The sequence below is a fragment of the Onychomys torridus genome, chromosome 1, assembly GCF_903995425.1.
Source record: "Onychomys torridus chromosome 1, mOncTor1.1, whole genome shotgun sequence".
Lineage (NCBI taxonomy): Eukaryota > Metazoa > Chordata > Mammalia > Rodentia > Cricetidae > Onychomys > Onychomys torridus.
Window position 1 is genome coordinate 84,995,297 of NC_050443.1, and position 25,242 is coordinate 85,020,538.

Genomic DNA, 25,242 nt, shown 5'->3' on the forward strand with positions numbered 1-25,242 from the left:
TAAACTGCATGCTAGCCTCACTGCAGGATAAGGATATGCAGGAAGGTAAGACTAGCCAGGGGCTATACCTCTTGTTTCTGGCTATATAGACAGACGCATCTGAAACTCTTCACCTCTCCTTATGTCCGATATAATAGGGTAGATTCCCTTCTTGCAATATGGAATCATGAAGATTCTAACCACAGTTTGAATGACTCAAACATCAGATGGAGAATAGCAATTACTCTACACTCAGTGTCTCCAAAACTGACATATGCTAACACCACGGACAGGGAAACATTTACTCAAGCCTTCCGCCCAAGTGGAACCTACATACTGGCTCAACTGGCCATACCTTTACTTACAAGAATTATCCTGGCCTTCAATTCTCCTCCTCTTAGCAAAGCTAATACCAGAGTTATAAAGTCAGTATCTTGGTCTTATGATGTCAACATTGATTCTATAGGCATCTCCAAGGGAGTACAAACAGATTTAAAGCTAGAAACCAAATAGCTTCAAGATGCGAATTGACTATATTCTGGTGGTCACCAGTGACCAAGAAGGTTAAGATGTGTCCTTAAAGGAAATATTTAGCCAGGTGGACACCACCAGCCAAAAGGTTTGGGAGAACAGGACAACACTTGATATAAACCTATTATGCTTGGTGGATGGATGATGTTGCACCTTTATTCCTCATATGCTGGTTGGTGGGGTTTTTTGTTTGTTTGTTTGTTTGTTTGTTTGTTTTTGTCTATTTGATATAAGCCAGGGTCATCTGGGAGGAAGGACCCTGTTGTTAGTTTGAAAGAGAATGGCCTTGATAGACATATGTTTGAATTCTTGTTCTCTAGTTGGTAGGACAGCTTTGGGAATGATTAAGAGGTGTGGCATTGTTGAAGGAGGTACGTGCGTCACTAGGGCATGTTTTGGAGTTTCAAATGACTTTCACCATTGTCTGTCTCTGTCTTTCTCTGTCTCTGTACATCTTTCTCTTTCTTTCTTTTTTCATGATTTTGTCTCTAGATGTGATCTCTCATTTTGGATTTTCTCTACTGTCATGCCCCCTACTTTAATAGCCATGGACTCTCACCCTCTAAAATCTTTAGCCCCAAATAAGTGCCTTCTTTCATAAGTTACTTTGGTCATGTTTTTTTTTTTTTGTGTGTGTGTGTTTGTTGTTGTTGTTGTTGTTGTTTTATCACAGCATTAAAAGCCAAATTAAGACAGGCTTACATGTAGGTCACATGCAATGACTATCAGGTGCAATCAGTTTACTAAGAAACTCTCTGGCTGACAATATTTGAGCAAAATTTTCACTCTCTATATTTATGGTTCTAGATAAGTTCTAAATTTTATCTGTAGCCATCCTTTCTTCACAGTTATTTTCTAACACAGGCTGAAGTTTTCCTGTCCCTAGTACTTTTGAAATCCAAGGTGAATGATCCTCAAGAATCAAGTATGAAAGGCTCACAACACCAGAGCCCCTTGTTCTCAGTAGATGTTAATCATTTGTTGAAGATGATTTCTTTTTTATCTTTTGTGTATTTCTGGCTTCTTTATAAAAAAAAATCATGTGTTCATAAGTATGTGGATTTATGTCTATTTTTGGTTTGTTTGTTTTGTTTTTTAGTGTATCATGATTTCTCATGTATTATGTATCTATTAGGCATCATTTTTCCTTGCTGAATTTGTTTTATTGGGAGTGTTTAGAGGTAAATCTTTTTTTACTTTTCACTTGTCATTATCCATTGATGACAGTTCAGCTTTGCACAGATAGTATAACTGTATAGTTTTGTTTCCTTAGCCTTTTAAGTAAGAAATTTTTTCCTTATCCCATTACTGTCATGAAACTATATTTACATATTTAGTAATCTGTCTTTGATTGCTGGGAGTATTTAAATATTTTAATTAATGTAGATCCTCTACAACTCTGGGATTGTGTGTTTTTTATTATTATTTCTTGTCTAATCCAGGGAAAATTGACCTCTTTCTTCAACTATCACCTACGACATTAAGACATGAGTACATATAGGAACTGTCCAGGGTTTCCTAAAGTCAGTGGAGTGCAGTAGTACTGCCATGTATAGACTATAAGTGGAGCAGCTCTAGGAAAGAAGGAATAGTGTGACCTACAGGGGCTACAAATATGGGAAGCAGCATCTCAGAAAACCTAGAAAACCCACCTTATGGTCAAGGGCACAGGGCAAGACATTCTAGGAGCCTGAGCTACTCAGTTGTTAGTATTTTAATTACTGTTCAACAGAAATGTAGGCTACTTGGGCTGTGTGTCAGTGTTGTGTACATATAAGCTCAGTATTTGGAAATACAAGGAAGTTGGACATTGTACACAAAGAAGAGAGAAACTTAGGACTTTGTAGCTCATTACTGACAGAAGACTTCAGGAGAACAAGCCAAGAAACACACCCAAGAGAATTCATTAGTTCATTATTTTCTAGACCAACATTTCCATTTCAGTTGGGATATGAGTCCCTCTGAAGATACAGATGGGATAAAGCAGGGAGGAGGCTATGGAATCAGAAGACAAAGCAGTTTGTTCCTAGACGAGGCCTTGGCTTACTCCCTCCCACCCTTGGGGACATTTAGATAGAAAATAGCAGAAACTTTTGAATACCTTTTTGAAATTCTACTTGCTTCATGAAGATTTGGTTTCTGCTTCTGGATGGCAGTCAGACAAGAGAAACATGAGCACCAGGACCCAAGACCAGTTTGAAAACTTACATGAGGTTGGAGGAGCTCCATCCATGTAACCTGTCAAATGGAAGTTATTTCTACTAATTCTCAAGTGTGAGAACAGCAAAGCCATTTTCTTGCTTCATAGCTCACTACCTAAAGTTTGTTAACTGCCTGGCTGCTCCCATGGCCATCTTCAGAGCACATATGTAGATCAGAGGAAGGAATAAAATAGCACTGACACCTGATATTGGAAGGATACTTTGCTAATTTAGCAAAGCTTAATCTCATTGAAAACTACTGGAAAAATACTACATCTGTCTTCCTCATTTGTAATGCAACATCGCCAATCATTAAGAAGTCCCAAGGGAAGCTGGAGTGGTTAGGCAGTTAGGCTTCTGAGCACCCAAGGTAAGGAATTTGTATCAATTTAAATGAAGTGTGTAACCTCCCTTTATGCATTTTAAGTCAAAAAATCAGTGTAGAGAAAATTGTAAGAATTTAAATTGTATCAGTCAGGCTCCTTAGTACTTTGAATCCATGACCCTTTCATGTCTTTCTGTTTTTGACATTTTGAATATTAAAAGCATTGCCTGGGCCTATGTACCTTCCTCCACATTGTAATCACAACACCTGTCTTTAGACCTTGTGGACATCCCTGGATTCTGATAATACATACCAGATAGAAGATGGATGTCCTCAAAATAACAACTGAATTGATGATATTTGTTTCATAGCCTCATACCTTGTAACTGTTAGGGTACAAATAACCCCCAGAGAAGCCAGTGGGAACTAACGAAATGTTAATACATATGACATGCCTATGTGATTTGTACAAGGATGACTCATTTTCACGTCATTAGCTTCATGTTGAATTGGCTTCATATGTTCAGTCTGGTGATATGCAGCATAGGCTCCTGTCAATCTTAGACTCTTGCCCCCATTGGCTTCTCCATGGCTTTTGGCACCATGTAACAATAGCAGCTTTATAAGAAAGGAAGCTCTTCCTTCACATCCCTGTGCCCTTTCTTTCTAGTACAAATGCTCAGCACTTGTAGCAGGGAAAGCAAACATCAGAGCCAATGGTTGTATTGGTGTAGGATTACTGGGGCTAATTACTACACAGAATATCTAATCTTTAGTTCCTTTTTCATCATTTCTCCCAGGTACAAACAGACTCTTTTTTTTTTTTTTTTTTTTGGTTTTTTGATACAGAGTTTCTCTGTGTAGCTTTGTGACTTTCCTGGAACTCACTTGGTAGCCCAGGCTGGCCTTGACCTCATGGAGATCCACCTGGCTCTGCCTCCCAAGTGCTGGGATTAAAGACATGCACCACCACCACCCGACTCCAGACTCATTTTTTAAATGTTATGTTTCTGTTCCTTCCCAGGCACACACTATATAACAATTTTCTAAAAACAGATATGTTGACATCAATTATAAAAATTTAACTCTAAGATCAAACTTTCTCAAACACAATACTGCCTAGTATCAGATATAATCCTCTTCAGGTCATGGAGAATGTAGGGATAGGCAACAGAGGTCACTAATATGAAAAAAATCTGTGCTATACAAAAGGGATTTGCTTCAAATGAATGTGGACTTATGAAATGCAGAAAATAAACCAGATGATTTTGTGTATGTCTAAAATTTCATCATTTGAGAGAATGACTCAAGAGGTTCATGGATTGAGGCCATCCTACATAGAAAGATCTTGTCAAAAATGTGCAAAGCAATGACAACAAAGCAATATGGACAAAACAAAATAATTTAGTGAAATCACATCTTTGTACCAATTGGAAATTCACACTCAAATAATGTCTAATCAGGAAACTTACTGGGATCTCTAAGCCATTAGCCAAATAGTTATACTAAAGTGCTTGCTTGACAGAGTATTTCTTTACTCCTAACAGAGAAGTAATTAATCCTTCTTAAAGGATTGTTCTTCAGGTAGAATGTCATGGGTAATATTTCCACAAGGTGGCCTACTAATGATATTATTAGCGTATAGTCACATTAGATGGCTCTACTATCAAGATAGAATTGAGACCTAGATGTTTGGAAATTGAGAAGTAAACATATTTACCTGTGGGAAAGAGTAGAATATTATTGGAGTCATGGTGGGTATCCTATGTTACAAAACTGTGGTTCATATTAGAAAAATTTCAATGAGCGATCTGTTCCTAGGAATATAAGGAAGATTCACAGAATGGAGCTCTGGAACTCCACCATGGGAAGTGATTTTATCTTGGTGGGGATTCTGGATGACAGTGGCTCTCCTGAACTGCTCTGTGCCATATTCACAGCCCTTTACATGTTGGCTATGATCAGCAATGGACTGTTGCTCCTGGTCATCACCATGGATGCCCGACTCCATGTTCCCATGTACCTTCTGCTCTGGCAACTCTCTCTCATGGACCTCCTCCTCACATCAGTTATCACTCCCAAGGCTGTTATAGATTTTCTGCTTAAAGACAACACCATCTCCTTTGGGGGCTGTGCCCTTCAGATGTTCCTGGAACTGACACTGGGTGGTGCAGAGGACCTTCTTCTGGCCTTTATGGCCTATGACAGGTATGTGGCCATTTGTCATCCTCTGAACTATATGATCTTCATGAGGCCTAGGATTTGCTGGCTTGGGGTAGTCATAGCATGGACCCTGGCATCTCTGAGTGCAGTAGGATATACAGTCTACACCATGCAATATCCTTTCTGCACATCTAGGAAGATCAGACACCTGTTCTGTGAGATCCCTCCCTTACTGAAGCTGGCCTGTGCAGACACCTCCAAATATGAGCTCATGGTTTATGTGATGGGTGTGACCTTCCTACTTCTCCCTCTTGCTGCCATTCTTGCCTCTTATACACTAATTCTGTTCACTGTACTCCACATGCCCTCACGTGAGGGCAGGAAGAAAGCCCTTGTCACCTGTTCTTCACACCTGACTGTGGTTGGGATGTGGTATGGGGGTGCTTCCTTCATGTATGTCCTGCCCAGTTCCTTCCACACCCCCAAACAAGACAATATCTTCTCTGTTTTCTATACAATTGTTACCCCAGCCCTGAACCCCCTCATCTATAGCCTGAGAAATAAGGAGGTGACTGGGGCTTTGAGAGTCCTGGGAGGACGAATTTTGCCAGCACAGTCTACATTCTAAATATTTTCAATAGCTCCCTTCTAACATTCATTTCTAATCAAAATCAGATTATTTCTGCTATAAATGAAATACTCTCTGTAAAACAAAACACTAAAAAATATATCTTTTGATTAGAGATTTGGAACTTGACTGTACACTTGCTTGTTGACTCTACTCTTTATGAAATATTTATACGATGTGATTTATAATGTTTAAAGTTACTTTTTTTATAGTTTTTAAAAGCTAACCTTTATTTTCTAAAGTATCTGCTTAGCTAAAATTTCCAAATGTATCACCCCCTAGATATGACCCTTGACCATTTAAGTACACATTAGACCAAGACCAGAAAGAATACATGCAAATTTCTCAGGTATTTGCAGCAGAAGATTCTTGACCTTTGCATAAATTTTAAAGCAATTAATTTTAGTAAAATTAGTGTTGATAGTGACAGTTTCATCTCATTCCCATTTGGTAAAACTTAACCACGTTTAACCCTTACTCTCTTTCTGAGGAGCAACTTCTGTGGATGTCCTGACAGATGTCTTTGTGGGTGCCCCCTTTTCTCTTTTCTTTCTGTCCGACTCCTCCATTCTTCCTCCTCTGCTTCCTCCTTCTCTTTCTCTCCTTTCTTCTTCCTTTGCCCTGATGAGAATTTAATTGAACATTTATGCTTCTAAACTGTGAATAATAAAAGCAAACAGAAGTAACAAAACTGTGCTTTCCTATTTTTCCGCAAGCACATCTTGAGCTACAGTAATAATTTCAAAGGGTCTATATGCTTGGTATATGTGCCTGATATGAAATTTATGTAATGTATATATGTGTCAAAATGTCCTATAGTACTCCATATATATGCATAATATTATGGAACTTGTGTCTCTTAAACCCAAGTCAAATGACCACTATCAAGAATACAAATGACAACAAACACTGACATTGGTATGGGGAAAAGAGAATACTTACATACTGTTAGTGAGAGCTTAACTTTTGTAGCCACTTTGAAAAGTAGTCTGAAAGTTTCTCATGAAGCTAGAAGCAGAGCTCCCATATGACATGTTCATGCTACTCCTGGGCTTATACTGAAAGAATGTATTTCATTCTTCAGAAGTCCTTGATCTTTCATGTTCATTGATGCTATCTTCACAATAGCTGGGAAATGGGAGCAGCCTAGGTCCATCAATGATAGATGGATAATGGAACTCTAGCACACATATACAATGGCATTTTATTTGGATGTAAAGACAATGTACCAGTGGATTTCCCTATGTACATGCACATACCGGAAGCACTAATTGAATTCAGTAGTTAAAATAAAGAGTTCGTGAAGCCACAAGGAAGATTTGATTGTGTGGATCTGGGAGTTTGTTAGAAGGGAGGGGATTTTTCTCTCAACTTTCATCTATTTGTAGATGATGATTAACAGAGAGACCTACAACTGGCCAAGGTCCAGAGAATAAGAGGCTGCAGAATGATGATTCCTAAAGGGAACATTCATATTGCCTAATCTCTCCTAGGTTTCACTGATAATTGTAGAGGGTGGGAAGAAAGATTATAAGAGCCAATGGTGGTAGATGACTACAAGAAAACATTATACTCTGAATACAAGGGAAGTTGCATGTATGAACTCACCTTAGACCAATGAAAATACCCAAAAGATGAAGTCTCAGTATGGGTAGGGTATTTCAGCACCAAATTGCCCCCATGAAGTAGTTCGTAGTTGTTAGCTGCTGCTGGTGGTGGTGGGGGGGGGGCGAGATTTTTCTTTAAGAGTGTAGACTCTGAAAAGTCAACCACACTTCTAAAAATATTTGAGGAGCACAAATGGACCTTGAAGGGTTAATGAAAAGCACACTAAGTTGGGTGAATAGGAAAGAGAGGAGGAGACAGATCTGAGCAGATTTGGGTTGAGTATGATCAAACCATGTTAAAGAAATTCTCAAAGAAAGTTTTATAAACAAAAAAATACAAATGGCTAAGAAACATATCAAAAGTGTTCAACATCCTTAACTATTTAGGAAATGAAAACGAAAACTACTTTAAGATCCCATCTTACCCCAGTCAGAATGGTCATCATCAGGAATACAAAGCACAACCAATGAGTTCTCTTCTATACTGTTGATGGGAATGTAAACTAGTACACAACTTGGAAATCAGTCTGAAGATTTATCAAAAATATATAAGTAGAAATACCATATGGCACAGCTATTCTGAAAGGTTTGTAACCCATGTTCATTGCCATTCAATTCACAATAGCTAATAAGTGGAATCAAACTTGTTATCTGTCAACATACAAATGGCTATGGAATATGTGTTATGTGTACACAATAAGATATTACTCAGCTGGAAAGAAAAGTGAAGTTTGCAGGTAAATGGTATATAAAAGTCATACTGAAGTAACTCAGGCCCAGAAAACAAACACAGAATGTTCTTTTCCACATGGGTTTCTAAGCTACAAATCTTTTGCTTTGTGCATTTAACTTGGTGCACAACTCATATAGAATCCATGTGTCCTGAAAAATGTCATCATGGGGATGTGTTAAGATAGAGTAGAGAGATTATAGATGGAATGAACATAGAGAGGTGGAATACTGATGATAGAAGGGTTTAAACAGGGAGGGGCAAATAAGAGCAAGGGAGATGAGGAAGTCAAGGGGAGGTCAACCTAAAGAGAGGTTCTATGAGAAAGACACATGGAAATCTACTACTTTGAAAAACAATTTTGAAAATGTAATTAAGCATGATAGTAGAACACATCTGATATAAAAGAAGGGAGGATTGTGGGGATTACACTTAAGCAGGGATGGGTATAGAGAATGGGGTTATAGAGTGCTTAAGTTAACCAAATGTAATAATGCATCCAAAAGCCTTACAAAAACCCACAATTCAGTAAGCTCATATCAAAACATGAGTTTATACAAGAAACACTAATGGAGCTACCCTGCAAGAACAGTAGCTCTTCAAGAAGGTATATGTCATTAAAATCACAGTGTCAGGCATAGAATACCTTCCTAAAATTACTGTTCAGTGAGGGCCCAGAGATCTCCAAATTAATGCATGTAAGTTCTATTTCATCATAACTACGTGATAAAACAATATTGCTGAAGACATCATGAACTTTTACTGAAGGATATAAAGAAACAAATCTCAAACAGATCAGGAAACTTCTTCAATACTAACTAGATAGTAATTGAAGATACCAAGAATCTTTCTGGGTTCAGAAAAGTTGTAAGTGGTCTTATCCAGTGCTGGAATCTCGATGCTATAATACGGGCACAGTAGGCAATATATATATATATATGTATGGTCTACTGGTGATACGACTGTTACTGTGTGAGCAACCATTCTGTTTGTATTTGAGTCCTGATCCACAGGTCAGAATTCAGGCAGACATGGTACACTAAACATTCCCTAAAGTCCATGTCTGCAGAGGTCAGAGGCCCTAGTGTAGAATCTATTATTACTATTTTGAAAATTAACTATATTGTGAAATTGCCTTCTTAAATGTTTTTGTGTATAACCATGATTTGGCTTGTCCTCAGCTTTGATCAGAGAAGTTTCTTTATGTAGTGAAGAAAAGTTAATGAAGAGACCGATAAGTGGCCAAAGAGCTGAGAATAGGTGACTATGAGTGCTCAGCTTTAAATGGAACTTCTTCATTAACCCCAACACCATGACTCAGGGAATAATGTGGATTAGGAGGATAAAAGAATGCAAGAGCCAGTGTATAGGGAAAGGACCGTGAAATGCTCTATCTTCTGGACATGATGCAGCAATGCACTCATGAACTTGGAGAAACTATAGTTACTTGTAAAAAAAAAAATTGCAAAATATCAAGTCACCCCAAATTCAAGCCTACAAGGGGAATGAATTATCAGGGTTCTATCTCTAACTAAGGTGTTTCTTGGCACTTGATAGCTGCCGGGTGTAGAAGAATCATCATTCTTTGAAGATGTGGACAACTGGTAGGCTTCTCCTCATGTCCATTGGACTGCCACACACCTGTGCATATACAGGCAGCACTAGTTGGTTTTAAAGGGTTTTTAAAAAAGAGTACACAGTGTGTTGAGGAATCCATGGGGATCTGAAGGAAAGAAACTGAGGATATGTATTTTGCTGTATACACTTAGGGAATTTTCAAAGAATAATTTTTGACCATTAAAATATTTTTTTCTCGGTTTGGGATTTAGCTCAGTGGTAGAGCACTTGCCTAGCAAGCACAAGGCCTTGGGTTTGATCCTCAGCTCAAAAACAAAACAAAACAAAATAAAATATTTTTTCTCATTTTTGGTTAGTTTTTTAAAAATATGTTTGAGCACTGTATTTTGATAATATTCCCTCTCTCTGTTCCTCCAACATCTAGCCTCCCTTCCTTCCCAGCCAAATTTGCATTCTCTCTCTCTCTCTCTCTCTCTCTCTCTCTCTCTCTCTCTCTCTCTCTCTGTCTCTCTCTCTCTCTCCTCTCTCTCCCCCTTACTTACTCACTCCCTTCCTCTCTCTCTCTGAAAATCCTATAAACTCTTGGGTGTGTGGCCTTCCACTGGAGCATGGTTAACTCACTGGTAGTCACACCCTTAAAGAAGATTGACTATTTGTTTGAGCAGCAATCAACTGCCAATAGTTCCTTAGCTAAGAGTGAGACTTCATGCCTACCTCACCTTCCCATGTTTGGATTATGTCTGGCTTCAACTTGAGCAGGTCTTATGCATGCTGCCTCAACTGTTATAAACCCACTTGTATAACTGCCTTGTTATTTCCAGAACACATTATTTTCTTATGGTGATCCCCTGGCTCGTGCTACACCTTTTTTACACAGTGCTCCAAGAGCCTTGGAAGAAAATATGTGATATAGATGATCCCTTTAGGGATGATCATTCTGTAGTCTCTTTGAACCTTGACCATTTATAGTCTCTGTATTAATTATCATCATCTACAAATAGAAACTCTTCTGATAAAAATCTGTGGTTATAATGACAAGTTATTAAGAGTCAGCTTAATGTGCTGCTCATTTAGTAGAGTAATAATAGTAGGTTCTGCCCTCAGGCCTATGATCCATTTAGCAAGAAGTTCTTGGCCCTGATGTGAGTGCCAGATACTTATTTCAACTTGTGGATTAGGCATTAAATACAATGAAAAAAATGGTTGGTTACTCCAAATACATTCCTTCAATCATTGCAACAGTGGTCATATCTTGCCAGGGTGGTCATTGTTATAGCCTGTTATGTTCACAGTTATATAGGATTGATGATTTAAATGTGTTTTGGGAGGAATTTATATCCAAGCATTGTATCTATATAACTCCACCCCTACCCACTCCCAGGTGTTTAGTTTTATTTTCTATGTATTTTTATAATATAATTCTTTATTGATACTTTGGGAATTTCACATCATGCACCTTAATCCCACTCACCTCCCAGTCCCTCTATATCTAACCCTCACCCCTGAAGTGTCCCCCCTAAAGAACTCACCCCCAAAAAGAATTAAAAACAAAGCAAAAAATTCACCTTGTTCTTCTGTCTTTCCTGTGTCTCCAAGACCTCTTCGTTTTCATTTGTCCTAGTGGCATTGGGAACATCAGTGTGACAGACAAAATACCCTTTTGTTCAATAAGTCCCACATGCAAATGTTAATTGCAATGATTCACTGGTGTAGTTCAAGACCTCTGGCACACCATCATCACTGGACCCTCACAAAAACTTCTCTGATATATTCTGCTATTACCCTGAGTCATGGAGATCCTGCAGTTATCCTCCCACAGGACCAGTTCCTTCACATGCTGCAGCAGGTCATAGATGGGGTAGATGTTAGGGTGGACCAACTTAAGGCCCATGATATTGATCTGGGTGGTACCTGAGGTGCTCGGTCTAGGTGACTGGGAGTGCCCCCTCAGGGGAGGGGTAGAGCCAGCTCTTCTAGGCCCATGCCATCAGGCACAATTCTCCCATGCCCATGGAGAGGGGTGAATCCATCTATCCTGAGTACAGGGGCCAGCTCTCCCATGAGGTACAGAGCCAGCATTCCCAATGCAGTGTCAAGTGAGTGCCAGGGCCAGCCATCCCAGGGCCAGTGAAGGATGGGGCTGGCACAGCAAGGCCCTTGGGCTTCAATATGCATGGTTCCTATGACTCCCTTGGTAACACTGTCCATGGACATCAACACAGACCAGAGCTACAGCAGGAACACAGACCCAGACATAGCCCTTGACAACAGCTCAGGCCCAGTCATCACCATGGTCCCTGTGGTAACACAGGCTACTCAGATCAGTATGGCCCCAGTGGCAGTATGACCTGAAACACCAATCTGGTCTCAGGTGACTGACCAGACACTGGGCATCTGCACAGCCCTTGGTGATAGCAGGAGGCATGGACACCAACTCAGACCCTGGCTTCTATAAAGCCATGGACCCAGACATGACTCTCAATAGCAACTCAGACTCAGATGACACCATGGTGGCAGCACAGGCCACTCAGATCAGCACAGCCCCAGTGGTGGCATTGCCCTCGGACACCAACATGGCCACAAGTGGTGGCCCAGAGATGGGGCATCCTAGTGGCCTTTGTTGGCAGCATGGGTCATGGATCTCCACACAGACCCTGGCTGCAGTAAGACAATATGGACCATGGCAGATATGGACCTTGGCAGCAGCCCAGGCCCAGACGTCTCTATTGACAGCAGGGAACTGTTCTGCTACTTTCTCTCCCGTTTCTCCACCATATAGCTTCTCATCCTAATGAGACCTACCAGCACTGACCAGGTCTGTATGCTTTCAGCATGACAGAAATGTGGGGACTCCAGGCTGGACAGTGGGTGTCTTCTTCCCACCTGAGCTGAATGGCACTTCCATCCACAGCAGGGCCTGTGGATGCCTTCAGCCAGCCCAGACTGTCTCTAAGCATTTTTTAAAACATATCTCCACTGTCCTATTACTTACTGCCATTGTTATCTAAGTGTCTTTTATATAGTAGGTTTTTTTTTTATCTCCTACAGCATTTAGATGATTTTAATTAATATTGACTCTCAACAACTCTAGTACTGAATGGATTTCCTTCTGCTTTCTTGCTTAATAAAAGGAAAATTGAACTCTCTTCAACCATCACTCATGGCACCAAAACATGAGCATGCACAGAAGCTGTGCTGGATTGTTAGAGGAAAATGAAAAAAAAAAAAATCTCACCTCCACAACAACCCAGAAAATCCATGTTTAATTGCAATAGTCTAAAAGGAAAAAAAGTAAGGAAAACTGCATCCCACAAATTTTGAGAAGAGAATATTATGCTCTAGACCAGAAAGCTGATGACCATAAGGGAATGAACCTTTGCAGTTCTATTCAGTTACATTTTGGTTTTTGTTTAGAATTACATAGAAACTTAGGAAAGTCTGGTAAGGTCTTCGAGTGTGTGTTGTTTAGCTCCCAGCAGCAGTTGGGAGGCTAAGGAAATTGGGTTCTACATTCAATGGTAGGAGAAACCTAGAGCCTCAGAGCTCATCTGGTAACAAAAGGCCTTAGTAAGACAAGCCAGAAAACATTCCCAAGAGGACTCATTAACTTTCTTGTTTCCAAGGTAAACATTTTCAAGGGGGTCATTTGAGATAATATATAGGTCTATATAAAGATATGCATAGGAAAATGAAGTGAGGAGGTCTTGGGAATAAAAGACAAGGCTCTGATGTACTCCTGGCTCCAGGGATGTTTAATGGCACAAGACAGGGCCTTTTGAATATCAGATTGTTTTCTACTTCCTTCCTGCAACTTTCATATTGGTTCACAGACAGCAGCAGAAACATGGTAACCTCAGCATGACACCCAAGAACAGTCTGAAGACGAACCAAAAACTGTTAGTTGCTTGGTTGTCCCCATTGCCATTTTCATCGATGTCTACAGATGAAAGGAACCAATAGCACATCCCTGACACCTGACATGAGATGGATTTCTAATATACTGCATTAACTTCACAAACTTTAAACAAATCAAAAACTGCCTGAAGAAATAAAACCTGACCTCCCAATGTTTATAATAAAACACCCTTAATTGTCAAACAGTCCAGTGTGAAGCCAGGAGCAGGTAGATAGGTTTCTCACCACCTAAGGTAAGGAATTTTTGTCTCTTTTAATGACATATGTAGGTTTTAGGCACGTGAGTCAAGAATTAGAGTCAAGAGCAATATCTAAACACTTTAACATCTGTCAAGTTTTCTAGTGCATTAAATCCATGGTCTTTTAGGTCTATCTACTTTTGATTTTTTAAATATGAAAAGAGGGTCATTAGGACTGATAGATTCCATAAAATAGTTCAGTCCTCAGTAACTCTTCCTGGTAGGAATCTTAGTACAGACCTTCAGACCTTATAGATGTCACTGGCTTCTGATAATATCTATCAGATAGATGGTTGCCTTCAAAGACCGACTGAACTAATGAGATACTTGTTCCACATTCTCATATCTTTTAATTCTCAAACTATTCTTGGCCCCCAGAGAAGCCAACATAGACTAATGAAATGTTCATGTATATATGCAGAGAAGTGACTATATGACTTATGCAAAATGTTTCATTTTACCTTCATTTTAACTTCATGCTCTGAATTGGCTTCATCTCTGCAGTTCCATGATGCACAGCCAAGGTTCCTGTTAATATTAGACCCCTCCCCTTTCAGCTTCTTCATGGCTGTTGGCACCATGCTTCAATAGCAGCTTTCCAGAAAGAAAACTCCCCCAACCCTATTCCCCTTCTATCTGGTGCAAATGCTCTGTATTTACAGGAAGGAGCATGGACAGTGGGATCAATGGCTGCATTAGGATAGGATTATTTGGGCACATAATATCACAGAGTACCTCTTCCTTTGTGGAATTTTGTCATATCTCCTAAGCATAAACAGAACCATTTTTATATGAAGGGCAGAAATCTTTTATTTCTATGTCTTTTCAGGCATGCATTGTACAGTAGTCTGTTAAAATAAAAACATGTTCACATTGATTATAAAGGTTTAACTATAAACCCAACACTTTCTCAAACTTAGTTTCCCCTAGCTTTAGACAGTAATCCTATTTCAGGCTCACAGAGAATGTGGGGCTTTGAAACAGGTAATTAATGTGGACAACCTTGTGTTCTTGCAGTGAGATTTTTTTTTTTTTACAAACAAATGTGGACTTACAAAGTATACAAAATGAGCTGGACAGTTTGGTGCATACTTAAAATACCACTGCAAAGGTTGAGGCAAAATGTTCTTATTGGACTGCATAGAAAAACCTTGTTTAAGACCATACAAGCTGGGAGGTAGTGGCTCATGCCTTTAATCCCAGCACTCAGGAGGCAGAGGCAGACATAGTTCTGTGAGTTTGAGGCCAAGTTGGTCTACAGAGTGAGTTCCAGGACAGCCAGGGTTGCACACTATCTTGAAAAAAAGAGCAGAAATGTGGATGGGCAATGGAAATAATTTATTAAAGTCACATCGCTGTATTATCTGAGAATTTCGCATTTAAATTAATTTAAATTCATATATCTGTGCAGAAAGCAAACTGGAATATTAAAAGTACTAACCAAATTTACTCTAAGGGAATGCTGGGGTGTTTTATTAATCTTAACAAAGAGATAGTTTGGTCCTCCTAGGAAGATACTTCTTCAGGTTTACTATCTTGTATAATATTTTCATCTTGTTACATCCTGTTTTTAAATTATTACTGTAGTATGTGATGTCCACTTAGGTCAATCTTTCTTTAAGATACAATTGCTAACTAGAAATTTGGAAACCAAGAAGCAAAGCTACTTACAAGTGGGAAAAAAACATCACCTTACTGGAGTCATGTTGGGTATCCTAAGTAAACTCTGATGTTACAAAACCAACGTCCGTATTAGCAAAACTGAATTGAACCATCTTATTTTGGCAGCTAAAGAAATGACTCAAAATGGAGCCTTTGAACTCTTCCTTGGGAAGTGTCTTCATATTGGTGGGGATTCTAGATGACAGTGGCTCTCCTGAACTGCTGTGTGCCATGATCACAGTCCTGTACACATTGGCTCTGACTAGCAATGGACTGCTGCTCCTGGTCATCACCATGGATGGACAACTCCATGTGCCCATGTACTTTTTGCTTGGGCAGCTCTCTCTCATAGACTTCTTTCTCACATCAATTATCATTCCCAAGGCTGTCATGGATTTTCTGCTCAATGACAACACTATCTCTTTAGGGGGTTGTGCCCTTCAGATGTTCCTGGCATTGACACTGGGTGGTGCAGAGGACCTCCTTCTGGCCTTCATGGCTTATGACAGGTATGTGGCCATTTGTCATCCTCTGAACTATATGATCTTCATGAGGCCAAGCATCTGCTGGCTTGGAGTAGCTACATCATGGATCCTAGGATTCCTTAGTGCTCTAGGATATACCATCCACACCATGCAGTATCCCTTTTGCAAATCCCGGAAGATCAGACACCTATTTTGTGAGATCCCTCCATTGCTGAAGCTGGCCTGTGCAGACACATCCACATATGAGCTCATGGTTTATGTGATGGGTGTGGCATTCCTAATTCCACCTCTTGCTGCCATCCTGACTTCCTATACATTAATTCTTCTCACAGTGCTCAACAAGCCCTCAAATGAAGGAAGGAAGAAAGCCCTTGTCACTTGTTCTTCTCATTTAACTGTGGTTGGGCTGTACTATGGGGCTCTCACAGTCATGTATGTCCTGCCCAGTTCCTACCTCAGTCCTGAACAAGAAAATATCCTCTCTGTTTTCTATGGTGTTGTCACCCCAGCTTTGAACCCCCTAATCTATAGCCTGAGGAATAAGGAGGTCATTGGGGCCTTGAGGAGAGTCCTGGGAAAGTGGTTGCTGCCTACACAGTCTACTTTTTAGGGGCTTCTCATAGACGTCTTATAGACTTATTTCTGACTCAGCATCAGCAGACTCCTGCTATATATGAAATTCTTCCAGTGAAACCAAGGCAGTAAAAAATGTTTCTTTTGCTAGAGAAGCAGGGACTATAAATTTCCTTGATAAAAGTTTCTTTGAGTCTTCATGTGGCTTTTCACAAGAAGAGATTCACACTGTTGAAAATTATGCTTTATCTTTAAAAGTCAGTCTCTGTTTACCTGTGCAGCTGCTTATGAGGGTGTAAAGGACATTACTCAGACAAGAACACTCAGTCCTACATCCATACCAAATATAAAAAAGAGTAGTCAGTCTTCAATGAGTTTCTTAGAGATCAATGTGAGAATACTTTTGAGGCTTGCATGAATTTTAAATCCACTACTCTTGATAAGATATCAATCAACCCAGATAGTTCATGTTCACTTTTCATCTCCCTGGAAGCATCAGCTTTTATAGATAGCTTGAAAGATGGCTTTTCTTAGATCTCTCTCTCTCTCTCTCTCTCTCTCTCTCTCTCTCTCTCTCTGTTTGCAGCATAACATACCTTGCTCCCTTCTTCTCCTCTTCTTCTTTTTCTTCTTCTTCTTCTTCTCCTCTTCCTCTTCTCTTTTGTTTCATCCTCCTACTTTTCTCCTTCCTTTTCCACTTGCTCCTCCTCTTTTTCTTCTTCTTGAAGTGACTGGATCTGAAATGGTCAGTTTTACTTCTAACTTGTGAATAATATATTAAAAACAAGCAGAATAAAATAGTGGTTTGTATTTTTTCCTAATCATGTTTTTAAACATCTTAACAATTTTAAAAGGTCCATATGCTTGGTAGGTTTACTTTAACAACACACAATCTGAATATGTGTCAAAACAGCCATTGGTACCCCAAGTATATGCTTAGTTTTCATGTCTTTTTAAAAATTAGTTAAAACTCTAGTCAGAATTACCATTTTAAAAATGAAACTGGCAGAAAATGCTGGTATGGATGTAAGTATGTTTACATACATACTGTTATCAGGAGGTGAACTAGTGATTTACCTTTGGATATCTATCTAGAGGTTTCTCAAAAAGCTAAACTCAAACTACCATATGACACAGCTATACTTCTCCTAGGAATATACTGCAAAGAATCTATATCATGCTACATAGATACTTGATTGTCCATGTTCATTTCTGCTCAGTTCACAACAGCTAGGAATGGAATTGCAATAAAACTTTATTCAACTAAAAAGAAAAATGAAGTTATGAGTTTTCAGATAAATTGATGCAACTGGTAAAGTAATATTGACTGAGATAACTCATATGCAGAAAGACAAGGGCCACATGTTCTCTCTCACATGTAGATCCTAACTTTGAGTATTTAATTTTGTATGTTTAACCTGATGTATCTGTAGAAGCAATGGAAGTTTGCAGGGGAGATCACAGTAGGGGGAAGCTTAAAAGACAGAAGTTAGCAGAACATAGGGGATATACAAGTATAGATGGGACTATTGGTGGTGGAAACCTTTAAAAACTGAGGTATAGAGAGTCAGAAAACATAAGTTGGAAGGAAGACTGATAAAAATAAAAGCTGTATGGAAAAGCCACATGGAAACCCACTATCTTGTAACTCAATTAAAAAACAAATTTAAAATTTGTTTGTCGGAAAATAAATTGAAATTTGGAAAAATATGAGACAGGAACAATGTGACTGATTTTCTCTCTGTTTTAAATATGTTGTATTATAATGGGGTACTACTGATTAGGGCAATTTTTAAATTCTTAGTTGATTTTTTTTGCTTTAAATCTAGAGTAAATAGTTTTAGAACTGCTTCACTTATAAAATGAAATGATGTTTCTTCTTTTTCTTCTTTATATTGATGCCATGGAAGTTGAAAGTAAAACTGTACAACCAAAGTGTACTGTGTATGCAGCAGTTGGAACTTATCACCTTTATGATTTGCAACCAAGAGCTGCAACAATAGTTTATGTTGTATTGCATGCCTTGGGGTATTCCTGACCAATAACACACCAGGATATAACTCATATCTGAAACTTAGACTTTCTTTTTCTTCCTGGCTCCCTCCCTCCCTCCCTCCCTCCCTCCCTCCCTCCCTCCCTCCCTCCCTCCCTTCCTTCCTTTCTTTCTTTCTCTTTTATTACTTTTACTTTTTCTTTGTGAATTTCATATCATTTGTCCTTACCCCAATTATCTCCCCATCTCCTCACATCTGTCATCTGCCCTTGCAACCTCCTCCCAAAATCAAAACAAAATTTAAAAGAAAACCCCAAATCAAACAAAATAAAGGAACAAAACAAAACAAACACAAGAAAAAAAAATGTCATGGAAGCTGTAGTACGGCCCATTGAGACACACAGTTTACCCTTTAGTACAGTCATCTTTACTTGCAAGTGTTCATTGCCTTGAGTCATCTGGCTTGAGGTCTCTGGTTTCTGCTACACCACCAATAATGGGGTGTCACTAGGACTCCTCATGGATATCCTGTTATCCTGGGTCATGGAGATCCTGCTGTTTTGAATTTGATCTGTAAGTTCATCACATGCCCCAGCAGTTTATAGATTCAGTGGACGTTGGGGTGGGTCAAATCATAGCTTTGGTTCTGGGCCTGGGTGGTATCTGGGTTGGTCAGCTTGCTAGCTTATCCTCATTCTTACTCCCCAGGTGAGCTCTTCATCAATGTCTTGGCTAGCTCACCCAATGCAGCCTACAGCAAGGAGTGGGGCCAGTTCTCCTGCTCTTGGACCCTCAGATCAGGGTTTCATCACCGGGGCAGCTCTTCTATTTTGCCAAGCCCCTCTCTCCTGATTGCTGTAGGGGGCCTATGATGGGGGTCAGGGTCGGCTCTCCTGCTCTCATGCCCTCTGGACTGGCTCACCGGCACCCCCTACAACAGGATCGGCTCTAGTGTGCTGCCCAGGTCAGATGCAGGACCTGCTCTCCTGTGCGCTGCAGCTGATGTTGCTCAGAGCTAATTCTCTCAATGTCATGACCCTGGGACCAACTCTCTCACCTGCTGCAGGTGGTAATGGGTGAGGAGAGGAGAGCATCTTTCCCTCAACCATGCTCCTCCTGCCACACACCTTCTTAAACTTTTGGCTCTCAGTATTCCCCTCCACACAGTGTTCTTTCATATCACTGTATTGTAATATTCACTCTTATTATATTTCTTATTGAGTTGCAACATTATAGGTTCCAGTACACCTTCTTCATACACACTTTACATCATCTAGCCTTTACCTGGTTGCCTCATTTCCCCACCCTCATCATTCCACTACATGCTTGTACCTTCTGTCCCCCCATATTCCAGCTCTCTATATCCATTTTACTTACATTCTACTATTCATCCTCCAAAGCATGCTCCTCCAATGTCATTTCACTGCCCTTCCCCCCATTCTCTGGCTCTCACATTGTTTCTGTTTTCTCTCCTGCCATGTTCTCTCAGCCTTAATGGTATTCAGGATAGGCTTGAAAATCATGTTCCATATAAAGCTAAGTACTCACTGTGACTTATACTCAGTACTTTTGCCACTTATGAGTCAATGATTTAATTTCCCCCACTGGGGAAAATCAACTTGAGAGACTTGGATAACTAGAAAGAGACAGAGGATGAAAGGGTAAAAGAGTGAAGGAAAGGAAGAGGCAAACTAGTGTCTCTGTGTATCTGGAAGCCAAAAGATTAAATTGCTATGAACAGATGACCACCCAGAGAAGAAAATGGATATAGAAACTCCTTTTCTATTTTTTTTTCTTTATGTAGAGAAGCCGAAGAAACTGGGCAATCATTGTAAGGGATGGAATTTGGGGGACAGTGTCTATGACGGGACAGTCAGAATTCATTTGTATTTTTTGATTATCTATCAGTACAGTGGAGGACAACAGTTTAAAAAATTATTGTTCAGTAACAAAATTTTGAGGAGTTCAGTGAATTTGAACAAAGGTTAGCAGTTCATGGGAATTATAATGAGGAAACCCAGTATAAACTGTTTAAGTACAGATGCAGATGGATGAAAGACTTGAAGAGGAAAAAAGAAGGAAAATACTCTGTTCTAAATGAAGTATAGTACAAGGCTACCAAGTGAGACCAAAGTGTCAATCATCCATTAAAAAGGAAACAATAGTGTATTTAGGAAACATAACAACATACTTTGTGACTTGAATATACTCATGATCATATTTACATCAGGTTTTTACGATGTAGAAGATAAGATTAATAACTTCATTAAGAATAAAAAGGATAGAGATGCCAGAACTGAGAATGTAGCCACATAGAAGTTATCTGCTATAGTTGTACTTGGATTTCAGAAGGTAAAAGAAACTCCTGGTATTACATAGTCAAGACACTGAATATGCAGATCAACATCAAAAAAAGGATCTTAAAAACTGCACGGGAAAAATAACATGTAACACCCTAAAACAGGCCCAATGAGAATAAGACCTGAATTTTCAATGGAGACTCTGAAAGCCAACAGGGCCTAGAATGCTAAAAGCTCTGGAAGGTCACATAGAGTAGCCTGATTACTATAGTCAGAAAGACTATCAATTGCAGTAGAAAGAAAGATAACTATTTCATAATAACAGCAAATTTAAGTAATTTATGTCTACCAAGCCAGCTATACAGAGAATAGAAAGAAAACTTCAGTCTGAATAGGTTAGCCACACCCAAGGGAAGACAAGGAATAATCCCAGAACACTTAACCAAAAGAGGTCTGGAAAAAAAATCACCAAAATAATAGGAATTTATAAACACCATTCAATAGTAGCTCAATATTAATGGTCTTAATTCCCCAATAAAAATAAAAAGACACAGACTAACAGATTAGATTAGAAAATAGAATTCATCATTCCACTGTCTCCAAGAAACCCACTTTATCATCAAGGACAGATACCACCTTGAAGTAAAAGGATATAATTCCACAAAAACTATATTCAGAGTCACCATAATCTCCACAGTAATTCCAACGCAATTACTCACAAACATTGAAAAAATAATCTTAAAATTCATGTGGAAACAAAAATACCATGATAATACAAACAGTTCTAAAGAATAAACATACTGCAAAAGGTATCACCATTCCTGATTTCAGGTTATATGAAATAAAGCTACAGTAGTTTAAAAAAGCATCATACTGACATAAAAGAGACACATTATGAGAGTAGAATTAAGGATCCACATATAAACCTATATAGCTACAGCCATCTGATTATGACAGAGGCCAACAACATGCATTAGATGAATGACAGTGTCGTCAACAAATGGTCCTGGTCAAACTAGATAGTGTCACGTAGAAGAATGAAATTAGATGTTTTTCTCACCCTATGCAAGAGTCAACTTTAAGTAGACGAAGGACTTCAAGTTAACCCAATTTCCTGCAACTTAAGAAATTTAGGAATACACATCAATTTGTAGACAAAGGAAAGAACTTTCTGAACATGATCCCTGTAGAACAGTTATTAAGATAAACAATAAATGGTTCTTCATGAAACTGAAAACCTATGTGATTAAAAACACAGCATCATTAGAATGAAGTGGCAGCCGACAAAATCAGAAAACATCTTTACCAGCTGTACCTCTGACAGAGCATTAGTATCTAGTAAATTCAAAGAATGCAAAACAAATAAACAAATAGAAAAACAACATTAAGAAAGCAAACAATTTAATTATAATTGAGGCATGGAAGTAAATAGAGAAGTCTCAGACAAAGAAAATCAAATGACTGAGAAATATCTACTAAAACTTTCAATATCCTTAGTCATCACAAAAATGCAAATTAAATCTACTTTGATGCCAGAAGATTAGGCAAGCTGTCCCTGTAACTTCCCTGAATTCTTAATTCTTAGGGCAATCCACGGCACTGCAATAGAACACCATGACAGTTTGCCTTCACCCCCATCCATGTCCACTGTGAATCCCACTAGACCATTCTGCCCCGTGCTTCTATTCAACCCCTCATTGCTGTGTTCCCAGCACCCACTATGGGCAGACACCTTTTGCTCAACCATAGGCCATTCCTGCCAGTAGGCTGCCCAAGGACTTTCCTACACTCCAGGTACCCCAGATCTAATTATCAGGGAAACGCTCATGCTGCAGCAGAACACCAACTGCAACCCCCCTTACCCTTGTCCAATCCCCCTATAGATCCCATAGAACATCCCACTCCTGTATTCTCTCCTCTCAGTCTCCAACACAAGTAAGCATTCCCCCAGAACAGACCAGTAAAACAGGCAACACACAGAAATCATACTCTCTGAAAATCCAGATAAGAAATAGAGACCAAGGAACAAAAAACCCACCAAACAAAGACAACTCCAGAAATCATCATCAAGACCTATAATAACCCCAAACCTAGAAAAGAGTGTGAGAACACTATCAATAACAGCCAGGGCAATATGCTTCCATCCGAATCCAGTTCTCCTACTATAGTAGGCCCCGAGTATTGCAATATAGCTAAAGAACAAGAAAAAGACCTTAGGACCAACTGTATGAAGAAGATGGAGGTCCTTAAAGAAGAAATGAATTTCCCTTGAGGAAATCCAGAAAAAAAATAGACAATTGGAATAAATAAATAAGTAAATAAATAAATAAATAAATAAATAAATAATTGGAATAAATAAAGAAAGAAAAAAAGAAAGAAAGCAAAATAATTGGAAAAATGAATGAATTCCTTAAAGAAAGCCAAGATAGAACAAACAGTTGAGGTAAATGAATAAAACTGTGGAAGACCTGAAAACAGAAATAGAAGTAATAAAGAAAACACAAACCAGGGAAATTCTGGAAATGAAATTATCTAGGAATGAGAACAACAATTACAGAGGTATGCTTCACCAACAGAATACAGATGATGGAGACAGAATCTTAGGTGTGGAAGATAAGATAGAAGAAATAGGTTCATTAGTCAAAGAAAATGTCAAATCTAAAAAAAATTCATGGCTCAAAACATCCAGGAAATCTGAGACACTATGAAAAGACCTAACCTAAGAATAATGGGAATACAGGAAGGAGAAAAATTCTACCTTAAAGGCCCACAAAATATTTTCAACAAAATTTTAGAAGAAAATTTTCCTCACCTAAAGGAGATAACTAGATGATACATGAAGCATAAAGAACACCGAATAGACTGGCCCAGAAAAGAAAGTCCGCTTGCCACATAATAAAACACTAAACATACTGAACAAAGGGAAAAGCTGCAAGGGGAAAAGACCAAGGAAAATACAAAGGCAGAAGCATGAGAATTACACCCAACTTCTCAATGGAGACTCTAAAAGGCAGAATGGCCTGGGCTGATGTGCTTAGGGTCTAAGAGACCCAGACTAATATACTCAGCAAAACTTCTTTTATCATAGATGGAGAGAACAAGATATTACATGACAAAGTCAAATTTAAACAATATATATCTTCAAATCCAGCCCTACAGCAGGTGCTAGAAACAAAATTCCAGCCAAAGGAGATTAACTACACCCATGAAAATACAGGAAGGAAATTATCTTATGCTGTGGATGATTGATTGATAAGTAAAACGCTGATTGGCCAGTAGCCAGGCATGAAGTATAGGCAGGACAAAGAGTGAGGAGAATTCTAGGAGGTAGAAGAAGGCTGAGGCAGAGAGATGCTGCCATCTGTTGCCATGGGGAGCAGGATGTAAAGTACAGGTAAGCCATGAGCCACGTGGCAAGGTATAGATTTATAGAAATGGGTTAATTTAAGATATAAGAACTAGATAGTGCCAGGCAGTGGTGGCACACGCCTTTAATCCCAGCACTCGGGAGGCAGAGCCAGGTGGATCTCTGTGAGTTTGAGGCCAGTCTGGGCTACCAAGTGAGTTCCAAGAAAGGCACAAAGCGGCACAGAGAAACTCTGTCTCGCCCCCCCCCCCCAAAAAAAAGAACTAGATAGCAAGAAGCCTGAGCCATTAGGACAACCAGTTTAAATAATATAAGCATCTGTGTGTTTATTTGAGTCTGAGTGGCTGCCGGGCAGGACTGGAGATGAGTCCAGCTACAGTCTCACATTAGAAAAACCAAAAGAGTAGAAACACACATACACATGCCACCACCACAGCCACCATCCAGGAATTAACAATCATTGGTCATTGACATATGTCCATATCAATGGCATCAATTTAATGCAGAGTTTTCCTGTCCCAGAAACCACTTCCAAAATAACCACTCAGAAACAATATGAATTATAAATGTGCGGGCAATAGCTCAGTATTGTTATTAACTCTTACATTTAAATTAACCTATATTTCTTATCTGTGCTTAGCCACATGGCTCATGACTTGTTACCTCATTTACCACACATTGAGCTTCCTCTGCATTGCAGGCATCTCTTCTGACTCTGCCTTTCTTCAACCCAACATCCTTAGTTTGATTGTCCCACCTATACTTCCTGCCTGACTACCAGCCAGATTTTCATTAATGATGAGAGAAAAACATTTTCACAGTGAACAGGGTTATTCCACAGCACTCAATTGTCCAATAAAATACAAAGACTAACAGAGTAGATGTGAAAACATGATCCATTCTCCCGCTGCAAACAAGAAACACATCTCAATGTCAAAGATAAGACATTTGCTACCTAGTAGTGGT

At 39.2% G+C, this 25,242-nt stretch overlaps 2 protein-coding genes across 2 annotated transcripts; both read left to right on the plus strand.

Annotated features, from left to right (window-relative positions):
* Positions 1–4,879: 4,879 nt before the first annotated feature.
* Positions 4,880–5,827, plus strand: LOC118572702 (olfactory receptor 2AG1-like). Its single transcript, XM_036172488.1, has one exon. It carries the CDS (start codon positions 4,880–4,882, stop codon positions 5,825–5,827), a length of 948 nt encoding a protein of 315 aa, XP_036028381.1.
* Positions 5,828–15,702: 9,875 nt separating this feature from the next.
* On the plus strand, positions 15,703–16,653 carry LOC118571133 (olfactory receptor 2AG1-like). The gene has a single exon (XM_036170052.1). The coding sequence runs from the start codon at positions 15,703–15,705 to the stop codon at positions 16,651–16,653; it is 951 nt and encodes a 316-aa protein (XP_036025945.1).
* The last annotated feature ends 8,589 nt before the right edge of the window (positions 16,654–25,242 follow it).